Below are 13,170 nucleotides of genomic sequence, written 5' to 3'. Positions count from 1 at the left end.
ATTTCGTCAAATGGGCTCGCTCTTAGGGGTATTTTAGCGCCTCCTAATCTTCTTTGGTTGACATTACGAAGCGTAGACTGAAGGACTGAAGGCATGGCGAAGACGCGCTCGTTAAAATGAGAAAAGGCTGTGCTATATGCGCTTCGGCAAAATAAAAGCTGTAATAAAACCATAAATGAACCGTTAGGACCAAGGAGGTTAGTGGTTAGGACGCCCTGGATTGTACCCGTTACAAAGGAACAGAGGAACAGCCATCAAATTGTCATCATCATTCTCACGGTGATCATGGCGGAATGCGTCGCGGACGCGGTAAAAGCAATTAAGCGAGTTGCTAGTAATTTGGAAAATGAAGACGAAACGAAGAAAGCAAAGCTAGATAGCGTCGATAAATTTCAGCACCTGTCTTCTTTCCACGATTTCAAGCTTCGCCGAATACTCAGTGAGGACGCGCGAACGAAGTTCACAGCGGTTGAAGGCGCCTTCGCTGACTTTCCTGAGACCGCTGTCGTAGTCCTGGAAAAGACGCCTTTCAGCAAGGAGAACTTGGAATCCGTCTTTACCGCCGACACGAAGCTTAAGGAGACATTCCACAATGACGTGTACACTTCTTACGGCGGCAGACTGCCGGCTGCACTAAACGGTTCGTAGTCCCGCGCTTGGTAGGGAGACGGTTTATTTATTCTCTCTTTCGTCGTTCCTAGGTCTTACGGCTACCGTGATATGTCCGGCGACCCAAAAACACGTGGACAAATATGTCTACAAGGCCCAGCACATGATTACCGAAACTCCCACGCTGTACAAGGAGGTTACGGAGCCGTACATCGCTTCCCAGCAGCTGTCTTTGCAGGTTTGTCACAGTCGGCCAGTATTGGTGGTATTGCTAAGGTCCGTTCGGCTGAGCCTGCTGCTTGTCAACTAGTTCACAGCAGCTTTGTGTTGGAGCCGCCGTGTGGCAGAAACGACGGAATTCGTCTGCTCTCCTCGGCAGTGAGTATAACGGACAGCAAAAACTGGGTAGCTTTTTTTGCTGAAACGAATGGCATAGTTCTGAACCAACCGCCTGAACTAGTGCACGCCAATCGAACGGAACTGCTCTGAACTGACGACTATATATTTTTTCTTCTCATTTCTGTGAAGTGCGGCATAGTTAGCTGCGCAATTTTTTTATCGGGTTGCCAACGCGTGTGAATTTTTTGACAGCTACTGCCCATTAACAGTGTGTATTGGAGCGGTTTCAATTTATCCCTTTTTTCGGCGCATGCACTGTAAAGTACAATACTTTTTCCACTGGGTACACACGCATTCATGCACCCTTGAAGGGGCTCCAATAAGAATCTCACTAAGTTATTACTCATTTCTTCGCGAATGCATTGTGAACCGTATAGCCGTCCCCAGTGTACAGTTGTGTTTTGTGCTTGTCTTAAAGCTGTGTAACATTATTTCTACCATGCGGTTATCAGTAGCTTTGTTGCTGAAACTGGAAGTCTCTGCGGCCAGGCAGGCAGCGGTCAAAGGATGAAACATTGAATATGAAGAATGCACCAACAGGAAGGTCAATCGAACAGTTTCATGGCCACAGTAGTATGCAACAATAACACATCCCGCAATCGTTTTCATAGGCGCTTATAACACATGCCTGATGATACTGCTTCGTTGCACATGGCCGAGTCTTACCACCATAGCTTCATTCCACTTTGTGGTGGTGTACCAGCGATAGCCAATAAACATTAAAGACCGTTGATGTCTTACACTGCTGCTCTAGCACCTCGCAAATCTTGCTGATACTATGAGTATGTGCAGTCTTTGGGACGAATAATTCATTTTGGAACATGATGCATGCCTGCATCATCATCGAGATTCATTTTGATGGGGATTGATCGGCGCGATATTGCCATCCATTCTATATGTAACAAATCTTTCTTACGCCACTAGCATGAAAATTTGTGACAAGAGTGGTTGCTGTGACCTGCATTACAGCTCAATTCTACTCCCAGTGTTGCATTAGCCCAAGACTTGCGTTGTAAATATTTGTGAGGGATTCTGTGCGCTCATCAGTAACGACATGCTGAAATGGGATTCCACTTATTGCAAGAGATGGTGCTGGATAATTAGGTTGTAGTTCAATGACATGCCATGCCATCCTGCCTCTTCCATGAAACAAACGTCCCTGTCGCTTCTGAGATGGATCAAGAGAGGCTGTGCCATCCTTAAGAGGTCCTTGCGCCGCTTAAAGGGGCCATGCAGACAAAATACAAGTTTGTTTTATTCGGAAGATTTCGTGTTTTATAGTGCCCCCAGGGTTTGTCGGGCAGCAAACGATGCAAGAAATCAATCAATTTAAGGTTAAAATTTTGATTCTCCCACCAAATCGTGTGTTATACCGTTGTCCGCCGTTGCTTTGTTTTTGACTGTATTTGCACCTGGCTTGTTTTTGTTACGCTAGAAAGTAATTGTTTCGTTAAACATGGCGTATGCTCAAGGAACAGGGTGACGTAAGGCAACGTCACTTCCGGAAATCGGCCACGTGTAAGACAACTCCAAGGTGGTGTACTGGGGTCGAATTCTCTAAAACGACGGGGCGTCGCTTTGAAACGACGGGGTAGCGCCATTGAAATGCATGTGTTCTGGGGTTGGGGCCGTCGCTTTGAGAAGTGTGCACCCAGCGAAAAGCACTGTGGCAAGGGCGTGAAGCGACACAGTGAAACGATGGGGGGCAGCGGGTGTCGCTGCGCGCCCTTGCCACAGTGCTTTTTGGTGGGTGCACACTCCTCAAAGCAACGGCCGCAACCCCAGAACACATGCATTTCAATGGCGCTACCCCGTCGTTTCAAAGCGACGCCCCGTCGTTTTAGAGAATTCGGCCCCTGCTGTGCAGCTATAAAACAAGCATAGTGTGCCCAGTACCAATAGCAGTGTGCATCGGTCTTCTATGTTTACATGTGTTTTCGCAACTTTTATTCTTTGCCCCGCCATTCTTACTGCTGTAAAATGAATATGCATTACATTTAAGCGCAAATAGCTCGTTCGGCAAGCTCGTAAGCCCTGCCTAATTTGCGTTTGCTTTTGCCGGCCTCAGCCAATCGCACAGCTGGGCACATATGGCATCATAGGTTCTGTTGCCGGAAATGAGCTAGTGGGTCACATGTTTATTCTTTTTTTTTTCCTAATTGTATTGCTTATTTGAGCGAAGTTTGTGTTAAAAGTGGTGTCAGTATGATTCTAACGAGGCAATCTTTCCAGTGAACCAAACTTGTGTTTCGTCTGCATGGCCCCTTTAAGGAGTTTAAATACGTGTGCCTGCATGTCAGCAAATATAACCCTGCACTATGGCATGCCTCGTCACTAAGCTGTAGTTTTGGTGTGTAAAACCAGTTTGTTCCATTGTTTTACCAGTGGGTGTACAACATCCTTGAGCACAAGAAAGAGTCGGAACGCATTTTGTACGAAGACCCTGACCCCGAAACTGGGTTCATCCTGCTCCCAGACATGAAGTGGGACACCAAGCAGACGGAAAACCTGTATGTGCTTGCCATCTGTCACAAGCACGGACTGAGGTCCCTCCGGGACTTGACGTCGGAACACCTCCCCCTCCTCAGAAACATCAACGAGAAAGTGAACGTAAGTGTCACGTGGTTCTTGATTGGGCGTGAACGAAAAGTTTGGGCTGGTTGGTTCGCATCTATTTCAGTGCATCGACTGTGTGTTAAGGGTAGAAAACAAACATCAAAGACACATCATCAAATTTATCGGTCATTCTCTTCAGTACAGTGGCTGAAGTCAAGATGTCTCAGAGGAGAAAGTTGGGGAGCAAGGTTTAATAAGACACCGAAGGGGGTTGTAGACATAGCTTATTTACTCCATGAAATTAAATCTTGTTGGCTGTGTCCTGAGCTTTTTTGGCCAGTGTACGATAATTTTTTTCTCAAGAAAAGTGTTCCGTTTTCCTTACACCACCTACATTGCCAATTCGATAACATCAGCTATGCCAACACACTTGCAAGTCTGCAGGGTAAAATTTGGCAGGCTTTGGGCACATTTACTTCATACAAACTCTGATTAAGGCAGCGAAAATTCATTGTTGACTGTCAAGTTGGTGAAAATTAAAACTTTTACCATGACAATTGGACTAGGGCGTTGTGAAACCCCATTGTGAAGCATTGTCAGGCATTGGTGGTAGTTTGTGCCATGGCTGTGAAGGTTGTCCGTTGTTTTCCTTGCTTAAAGCTCTACATGTAAACCAAGGCTTATAGACTTCTGCTATGTATTAAAAAAAATGGATAAAGGTGTCATGAAGACAAAATACAAATCCGTTCAATGTAAACAAACTAGCCTTTGATAACTCACTCAGCTTCAATCCAGCCACGAAAGACGTTTTTTTGGCTGCAAAAGCGCAAGAAACGATTAAAACCTTCAAATTTTGCGCCACAACGACATAATCTGGCTGCTGTGACGTATTGTGGACAAGCTCTAAAACATATTTATCAATGTACATTGGTATCCAAGTGACATGATCAATTGGAACTAGAGGCCCCACCACAATCGCACCACTAATCGCAAATGAAATTCTCTGACTTCATGAAAGATTGCGGGAAAGGGGCTGGGGAGGCTTCTTTGATATCTTGATTATTAGTTTGATGTTGATAAAAGTGGCATTGTTGTTGTGTGGACAAGACAGCCTTTTTTATGAACTAAACTTGCATTTACATTTATGAGCCAAACAATGTCACCATAGATAAGAGTTCGGTACTCGGCGCTGCCATTACAGGCGCTGTAATTCTCGCAAACGAAGTATCATCAAGTGCACAGCTCTTGCTACAGTGGTAACGCCGCCGTTTCTCCCTTTCAACATCAGGCGGCGCTGGCGCTCCAGTTTGGCACGCCCTCCCACCGGCTCCGGGGATACCTGCACTACCAGCCCTCGTACTACCACCTGCACGTGCATTTTTCAGTGCTGGGCTTCGAGGCACCCGGCACCCAGGTGGAGAGAGCACACCTCCTCTCGACGGTCATCTCAAACCTGGAAGCCTACCCGGACTACTACCAGAGGGCGACCGTCGGGTACACCGTCAAGGAAGGTGACGGTCTCTACACCAAGTACAAGGAAGCCGGCTACTTTGACTAGGGAGCATAAGTTCCCCTTCTTTCGGCTTTCTTTCTTCTCTTTTCTTAATGGTTGCGGCAACGGCCTCTGCACGAAGCACAAGGAGGCCAGCTGTTTTGACTAGGGAGCCAAGACTCCCCTTCTGTTTTCGGTTTTGCTTTTTTGACGCAGCGTTTTTTCAACAACGCTCACATTTGTTCAGACTGCTCTGTGCCTGCTCTGAGCAGTTCGGTGTAAGTTTCGTGCTGACTCATTTTTTAATCCAGTTTTCGTCATTTTTATCACTGCTGCTGTATGCAGCCTGCATTACATTGCTTTTGTGCAGGAATATCCCTGTGCCGCCAAAGTATTGTGATGAGTGTTATGATGAATGTTAAGCTGTACTGAGTTAATAAATGTGACAAAGATTATGAAAGTCGGCAAGCTTCTAAGTTTACGAAAAAACAACGAAAATTTTTATGCTCTTAGTAGATTTAAAGTTTTATGTCCTGCAAAAATATAAAAATTGTTCCTATTCATGGTATCACAGTTTCTTGTAAGCCTTTCATGTGGGGGACATATACCTGTCAGGAGTTGTTTAGTTTGTGTGTAATAATGTTTGTATAAAAAAGCCATCATCCAAGTTTTTTTTTTATGTATTTAAAAGAGGGTACAGTGTGTAAGTTTGAAAGCTAGAGTTTGCGCTTTACTGCAATGCTTTTAAGCTCAGCTATAAAATGAAAAAGCACTTGAACATGCACTGGCTCAATCTCAGCGGTCTCAATCGATCTGGCCACGACTGGCATTAGCTGTGCATATTGTTGTTTTTTAATTCAAGGTATCTCTCTGTAATATAGAAGGCATATGCAAGCTGTAATATTTACATACAGTGCAAACTATCTGTATAAATGTTTATTAAATTAAAATTGATTGGTGAATCGCAGTTGCTCAATCACCCGTTTTATCACGCATTGTCTCGTCTTCCCCTTGAGGTATGGCTTTTCGTTGTTTTTTTTCTGCAAACCTCAACTGGGCTGCACATAAGCTTTTCTGCTAACTTCAGCAATGCCATATATTGCAAATGCAACAATCCCGGCAGCAGTAGGTGACATCATGGACAGAGACAGACACGTTCATCTGTCTGCACCGTGTCTTCCCAGCGCGCCCAAACACAATCGTTGACTTGTGGCAGACCTCTCGGGTCGGTTTGGTGCTTCACTGCAGGTTGTGCGGCAGCCTCGTAGAATTCCAGCTTCCTCGAAATCTCAGCGACCACCTGAAAAGCACAGATTTGCATCAGAGACTTAAATACGTACCTTTTTTTTTTTTCTGACTACGTGCGTGACCTTTACACCTTAGGGCATTGCCTCCTGTACAAGAGGCGGAAGCCTCATCAAGCAATCTACGCTTTTATTGCCTCTTCCCCATCACTTATATGGATGGAAATAAATTATTGGGATTACTACAACCTGTTGAGTTTTAGGGGCGAAACCCCTTAGTGGCTCAGGCTGTTGGTGTCTAACGTCGTCATCGTAACTGTCGTCTCATGTAGTCAAGGTACTAAAACACCGGGACACTGGTTTACACCTCACGCTAGAATGTAACGTGTACTGAGAAAACACTGGGACACTCGTTTACACCTCACGCTGGAGCGGTTTGTGCTTGAAGACGCACAACTTTTACAGCAAAGCTGTATACCTTTACCCCCCAACAGTTTTATCTCTGTCGGCAAAAACACCGAGTCACCAAGAATACACTTATACACTACATGCTTCACCCCTGCCCATGTTTCACGTTAGTGGTGATGGCCCGGGATTTTTTACAGACAACAAAAACGGCAAATTTTTTAAAAGTTTTGCAGCAATATTGGCAGGGCAGATACTAATGCATTGCACTCAGGGTCGTGTTTATTTCAAATTAAAATCATTGCAGTTCTCTACAGTTGTCATGGTCGGCCGCAGTAGCTAATACAGCACAGAGGCCTTCATCGCCTAGCAAGGGCTCCTTTTCCACACTACCCGCCACATTTATATTGCTTGCCTGCAAACGTTCTTATTTCACCCCTATATACCTTACATACACCATGCATTGATTTTCTAATTCATGTGCTACCAAATTTCTGTTCTTGAGTACGGCACGTATAATATTTCACGCCATGGCCATTTAGCAAGCATTTGCTACCGGCGTTTTCTTTGTAAATGAAAAGGATGGCAGCTGTTGAGTTCGTGAGGGGTGGCACCCATGTTATGTTGCTCATTAGCAGTTTGATCAGCATTGAGACATACATGATTCTGTCTCTCAGTAGTGGGATTGAAGGGGCTATGCCGACAAAACACAAGTTTGGGTAATTCGAAAGATTGCCTCGTTAGAATCGTACTGACACCACTTTAAACGTAAACTTTGCTCAAATAAGCCATATAATTAGAAAAAAAAGGGAATGGTCATGCGACTCACTAGCTCATTTCCCACAACAGAACCTATGATGTCATATGCCCAGCTGCTCGATTGGCTGAGACTGGCAAACGCAAGTTAGGCAGGGCTTGTAAGCTCGCCAAAGAAGCTATTTGCGGTTAAATGCAATGCATATTCATTTTATAGTAGTTAGTATGGTGGGGTAAAGAACGTAAGGTACGAAACTACACTTAAAGATAGAAGTACTAGAGCGTACAGCTGTTGGTACTGCATGCACTATGTTATAGCTGCATATTAGTCCGGTGGTTCGGGGTTGCCTCACACAACACTGGCCGATTAGCACATGCGACATTGTCTTATGTGACCCCATTTATCGAGTGTACCCAATGTTTCGCGAAATGATTACTTCCAACCATAACAAAAACAAGGCAGGTGTAAATACGGCAAAAACAAAGCAAGGGCGGACAGCAGTCCCGCACAGTATGGTGGTGCCATCTAGGAGGACTGGTAGTAAACAAGACGTTCCTAGTTCGCTGCAGACTAAACGCTGTACTAACGTTCGCTTGAAGAGTTGTTCGTGTTGCGTCATTGAAAACGTCATGAAACAGACAATTTGGAGGGAGAATCAAAATTTGAACTTAAATTGAATAATTCCTTCGCTCGCTGCCGGACAAGTGCTGCGGGCACTTTAAAACAACAAATAATTCATATAAAACACGTATTTTGTCTACATGGCCCCTATAAAGGAAAGATCACATGGCACTGCTTCTGAACCTCATGCACAGTAGTGTCCAATTCACTAAAGAATATGGGGTGGATGGGTCGAGCCAACCAAATGTTATTGTGCTTAAATAGCAGCAAATGCATGCTCAGTTTCAAGCTGAACCTCTGTCTGGAATCATGTACAAAGAAATATCATTTCTAACGTTTGTAACCAACGAGATGACGGCCTGTTGTTGCCATAAATTGCACTCTGAATTCTCAATCGGGACCTAGACAAGCTGGTCACTGCGTCTACGTGTGTACAAAAGTAAGTATTGGCTTATAGCCACCGCCCAGACAAAAAACATTGCCCCAGACATGCAGTCAATGCATTTTGCAATGCTACACTGGCACCGTTTTGGCAAATCTTGCGGCGTCGCCACTCTCCACAATACCATAGTTGCCTACAAATTTCTTCCCGCATTCTTTCAACGTGTTTCCTCACCAACGGTTGATTCTGCGCCAAGTTGTTCAGCTCGCATGGGTCGCTGGAAAGGTCGAACAGGTAGTAGCCTCCACGTAGTTCTGCAAGCCCCGGGACAGGGGATGAGATCTCAAGCCTGCATTCCACAGCAGCACGCTGGCGCCAGCTCGTAGGTACAGCAAGTTCACCTCCGTTGAGCTTCTCCAGGACCTTCCAGGCTAGTGATGCTGTCATCAGGGTATCGAGGCGGTCGACAGTTTCAGTGGCGCTTCCAACCGGCATCGTCCCACCTGGTATTGGGATGTGACCTTGGAGATCAGGGTTTCTGAGCGCCCCTTTGGCTGCGCTCTGAGCGTTCTCGTCGATCGAGACAAGCTTGTAGTCACCGTATCGGTAGGCTGACACACCGGTCACGGTGTCGGCGTTTACTAGAAGCTCGTTGCGGGGCCATGGCGTTGGGCTGCTGTGCTTGGGTGCAGACAGAGCGGGCCACAGGTCCAAGCCGTCGATGGTGCCCAAGTGAGATACATTGCCGCCTGGTTGCGAAGGAAATTGATTAGGATGAGTGCCACATGTTCGTGAATATAAGTAATGAAGATTTTGCATAGCTTATCAGTTTAACTGGAAGTGATTGTACGCCGTTCAAGGGGAGACTTGCGAAGTTCCTGGGACTTAGCAAGTCTGGTTCACCATTGGCCGAAGCCTTGGGCGGTGAAAAGGCAGCCAATAAAAAAACAAACATGTTGACAGGAAAGATGCTAACCAATCAGGGTGCATTCTTACGAGCGAATGATTTTGTGAGTGTCAAGCAAAGGTCATTGTCCTTTTTTGTGTGGTGCATGCAGTTGGTGAACAATTAGTGAACACGTAAATGAATGTTTCACCTATTTTTTTAAACGCCCCTTCGTACTGCCATTGGACATCTTGTGTCTAGTGCTTTTGTTCATTTTAAATGACCTATTCCACCGCCATTTCAACATGCATCAGCTATGAAAGTTTCGGTTCTACATTCACACAAACAAATTTCAGGAGAAGCCTGGATGTTTTCACTCACATAATTGCCTAATTTCGACATGGTTTTTTAAAACACGTCCCAAGATGGGGACACAAAGGTCGCTTACACAGGACGAGCGGTGGTCCTGCGTAGGTGTCGACAGAATGTCTAGCGCTAATCCTGTGTGAGTGTCCCTTTTTGTGTCCTTGTCTTATCGCACTTTTTACCATATCAAAGTCAATTCATGAACTGGCCCAAATTTATGTGTTGAATAGTTTGCCTAATTTAGCTGATGCAGTTCTGGCGCCATTTCCACTGCTTACTGGCGTTGTTCATATTGACCTTATATATTTTCATATATGTACAAAAGTCATGGGTGGAACAGCTGTGCCTTTTGCACCATTGAGCGCCAAACTTATTTACCTGCGCCATCCTGCGCCGAACTGCCCCCGTTGCGCCAAACTTGTTTAGCAGCGCCGTCCTACGCCGGAGAGCCTGAATTGTAGTGCAATTCAGGCGCGACATGGAGGAAAGAAAAGGTTAGGCGCGAGGTACGACCGCCATGGTGCCCAGTGCCCGAAAACTTGGCTGAAACATCGTATTATCTCTATGGTGTTTTCGGTTTCATAATGCTATGAGCGGCTATGGAACGTGGCTTTTGGTTAGCTGTAAGGCCACAGGCACTACCTGCCATCTGTTTGAATTTCTGTGTGTTGCATTTGCACGGTTGTGTTTGCCGGTGTCGCGTAAATGCGTCGCGTAGGGGGTGGGTGTATTGCGTTAACGTTAGTGTTTGGGGGGTGGTGGTGGTGGGGTGGTAGTGAATGTGTTAACGATTATTGCTTATTACTATTAATTATTATTATTTCTTTCATATATTAATTATTACTTTCGTGATTTTGCAACTCGAGTCCCCCCTCGTGGAGAGATGGGCCCAATTTTTCTTTTTTTTTTTGTGACACAAGAAGTGAAGGAAAGGAGTAGGTTGTAAGTCGTTATTTATTTATTTCTTGCTGTTGTCGTTGTATTGGACGCTGAGAACGACGGCTTTGTGGTCGCTAAAGTGTACTGTTAAGGGGTCTTTAAGCAGTGGTCGTACGTTGCAGCAACTGGTCGTGCGTTGCAGCAAAGACTAGATCGATGCAACTGCTGCCGTGTATCAGCAGCTTCTTGACGTAGTTTGAATGAGTCAAGGATATAAGGCGCGTTCGTAGCCTTTGATTCTGTGTCGCTTTTGTGGCGCAGTGGGAAGAGCACCATGTACCTCGCGTTCCACCCACAGGGTCGTGGGATCGAAACCAGGCGCCGATAACTATTTTTTTTTATAATGTAGGGGGAGGGGTGCAGGCAGACAACAACGTTGCACCTGTTGTTGAGAGTGAGGAGGGTACGAGGGAGAGACGCGCACCTGCGCCTCGCCGCGACGCGCATGCGCAGTGAGCGTGTGGACGCCGCCGCCGACGGTCGAGGGACATCGTGCGACTAAGAAACCGTTTAAAATGCCTTTGTGGCAGCTCCAAGCCTGCTACAAAAGGCACTTTTGCCTGCTCCCAGAGCTGCTCTGACCCTGTTCCACCCCTGAAAAGTGCACCAAGACTTGTGATGCTATCACTAGCTGACATCACTGCGTGCACTCATCCTGCATGTACTCGATACGCCCATCAGTAAGCACATGCAGCGTGTGCCGTTAACACGCAAGGCACAGAACTGGCAGCAGCGACCATTCTCACCACTTCTATCGACAATGCCAACAAAGCTGCCATTGCTCTTGCTGCCACAATGGGCCAGGAAACCCTTATCATCACTGATTCCCAGACTGCCTGCAGAAACTTTTTAATTGGCCGCATCTCTCAACCTGCACTGTGCCTTCTTCGACAAGTAGAAAGATTACCAAAACTTCATATCATCCAGTCACCAGGCCACCAGTTCCTCGAAGGGAGCGAGGTGGCACACGCCGCTGCCCGTGCTCATACACACCGGTAGGCTTGTGCGAATACGTAATATTTTAGTTCGAAGCGAATAGTCCTTGGGGTCGAATACTTTCGAAGCGAATTAGAATAGGTATCATGTGTTACTGGGCTTCCTGTCACTGAGACACTGAGCTTCCGGTCCTGGCGGGACCTTCATAAAAAAGTTCTACAGTAAAATCTCGATGATACGAATCTCGCGGGACTGCTAAAAATATTCGTATCATCCGAAATTCGTATGAAACAACACAGACCAAAAAATTGAGCTCTAAAAAAAGTTTTCGTTTATTTCTTTTACTTCCGCGTGAAGAAATCCGTGATGTTTTTCTGTTTACTTTTAACCTCCATGTCGCCGAGCAGTAATTTCTGGACTTTCGTATCCTCACTCGCGGTGCCCAAGCTCACTACAGGAGATTTTTTGCACGCGATTCGTGCGCGTCGGCGTTGCGCGCGGATAGCGGCTAGCGGAGGCTCACGCTAAGGTGGCGGGTTACCGGGACCCGACCGCGCATGCGCGCGCGGGGAGGGCGAGGAGGTTGCCCCTCAGTGGAGAGAAGGCGCGGGCATGGCGAAGGCCGGCCGGCGGAACTATTCCCCCCACCGGAACGAATTTTCACCTTCCCAGACGGGCCAATAGCATTAAAGGATGGTACCTACCCGGTATCACGCCCGCGTCGGCGATTCCGCGCCCGCGGTCGCCTGTGCTTCGGTCTGAAAATGACGCGCGACGCGCCTGACAATTTGCGCCAATGTAGAGTTCCTGTATATGCTCCCTACGGGAGGGAGCACACCGTTTTCGCCCACATTATTAGCTCATTTACCGCCCAAGAAACTTCGTGTGCGCTTTGAGCGGCATTTTAAATAGCGGTTAGAAGCGGTGGTTCGAGCGCACCGCACCACTTCGTGACCGAAGCTGCCGCCTGGTTGCCGCGGCCTGCCGCGCAGCGGCGCAGCGTTCGGGTGGTTTCGCGGCGGCGTTAGCGCGCCTGTGGAGTGCGCGGCGCGTTTTCGCGAGCAGAAAACAACAGCCCGGCCGTTCCTGGAGAAAGAGCGACACAGATGGGAGAAAAAGCCCGTACGTCGCCGTCGCTTGCTCGTTCGGCAGTCGGGCGCCTCGCCGGCTCGTTCGCATCATCCACCGGTCCGCGCAGGCCCGTTCGTGAGAGCCGAATTTTTTAAATGCAGAGCATTTGTTTAACTCACATGTAGCGTCCGCCGTGCGTCCGCAACAGCTCAGCGCGCAGGCGCGCCCTCTCCCCCACTCCTCCTCTCCCGCATCACGCTACCCTCCTCGCTCTCAACAACAGGTCCGCACCCCTCCCCCTACACTATATAAAAAAATAATAATTACCGGCGCCTGGTTTCGATCCCACGACCCTACGGGCGGAACGCAAGGTTCATGGTGCTCTTCCCACTGCACCACAAAAGCGACACAGAATCGAAGGGTACGAACGCGCCTTATACACCATTTTCCTTGCTAGAGATGGGCGCCGCCATTTGCTTTTTCTGACCAGACGCTAGCGCCGTCTAT

General features: G+C 47.1%; 2 protein-coding genes across 2 annotated transcripts; one reads left to right on the top strand and one right to left on the bottom strand.

The window, feature by feature from the left end:
* The first annotated feature begins 260 nt into the window (after positions 1–260).
* Positions 261–5,612, top strand: Dcps (Decapping enzyme, scavenger). The gene is made up of 4 exons (XM_077690738.1): positions 261–640; positions 702–847; positions 3,394–3,618; positions 4,853–5,612. Exons 1-4 carry the CDS (start codon positions 286–288, stop codon positions 5,120–5,122), a joined length of 996 nt encoding a protein of 331 aa, XP_077546864.1. The 5' UTR covers positions 261–285; the 3' UTR covers positions 5,123–5,612.
* A 419-nt stretch (positions 5,613–6,031) lies between these two features.
* On the bottom strand, positions 6,032–10,008 carry LOC144160101 (arylsulfatase I-like). Its single transcript, XM_077691707.1, has 3 exons — positions 9,996–10,008; positions 8,700–9,214; positions 6,032–6,356 (listed from the first exon to the last, which is right to left on the bottom strand). The coding sequence occupies exons 1-3, from the start codon at positions 10,006–10,008 to the stop codon at positions 6,192–6,194; spliced, it is 693 nt and encodes a 230-aa protein (XP_077547833.1). The 3' UTR covers positions 6,032–6,191.
* Between the last annotated feature and the right edge of the window lie 3,162 nt (positions 10,009–13,170).

This window comes from Haemaphysalis longicornis, unplaced genomic scaffold (assembly GCF_048455015.1).
Source record: "Haemaphysalis longicornis isolate Haplotype H1 unplaced genomic scaffold, Haemaphysalis longicornis Haplotype H1 scaffold_10, whole genome shotgun sequence".
Taxonomy (NCBI): Eukaryota; Metazoa; Arthropoda; class Arachnida; order Ixodida; family Ixodidae; genus Haemaphysalis; species Haemaphysalis longicornis.
Note: the sequence above shows the minus strand (reverse complement) of the source record. Positions and strands in the feature narration are given on the sequence as shown.

What these genes read in the sequence shown, in the direction of transcription:
- Dcps (XM_077690738.1), top strand. Translation starts at nt 286, where the DNA reads ATGGCGGAATGCGTCGCGGACGCGGTAAAAGCAATTAAGCGAGTTGCT. An exon ending in CCCAGCAGCTGTCTTTGCAG is followed by an intron (nt 848 to 3,393) that starts GTTTGTCACAGT and finishes TTGTTTTACCAG; the next exon opens with TGGGTGTACAACATCCTTGA. An exon ending in ACATCAACGAGAAAGTGAAC is followed by an intron (nt 3,619 to 4,852) that starts GTAAGTGTCACG and finishes TTTCAACATCAG; the next exon opens with GCGGCGCTGGCGCTCCAGTT.
- LOC144160101 (XM_077691707.1), bottom strand. An exon ending in TGGCGCAGAATCAACCGTTG is followed by an intron (nt 6,357 to 8,699) that starts GTGAGGAAACAC and finishes TGTGCTTTTCAG; the next exon opens with GTGGTCGCTGAGATTTCGAG.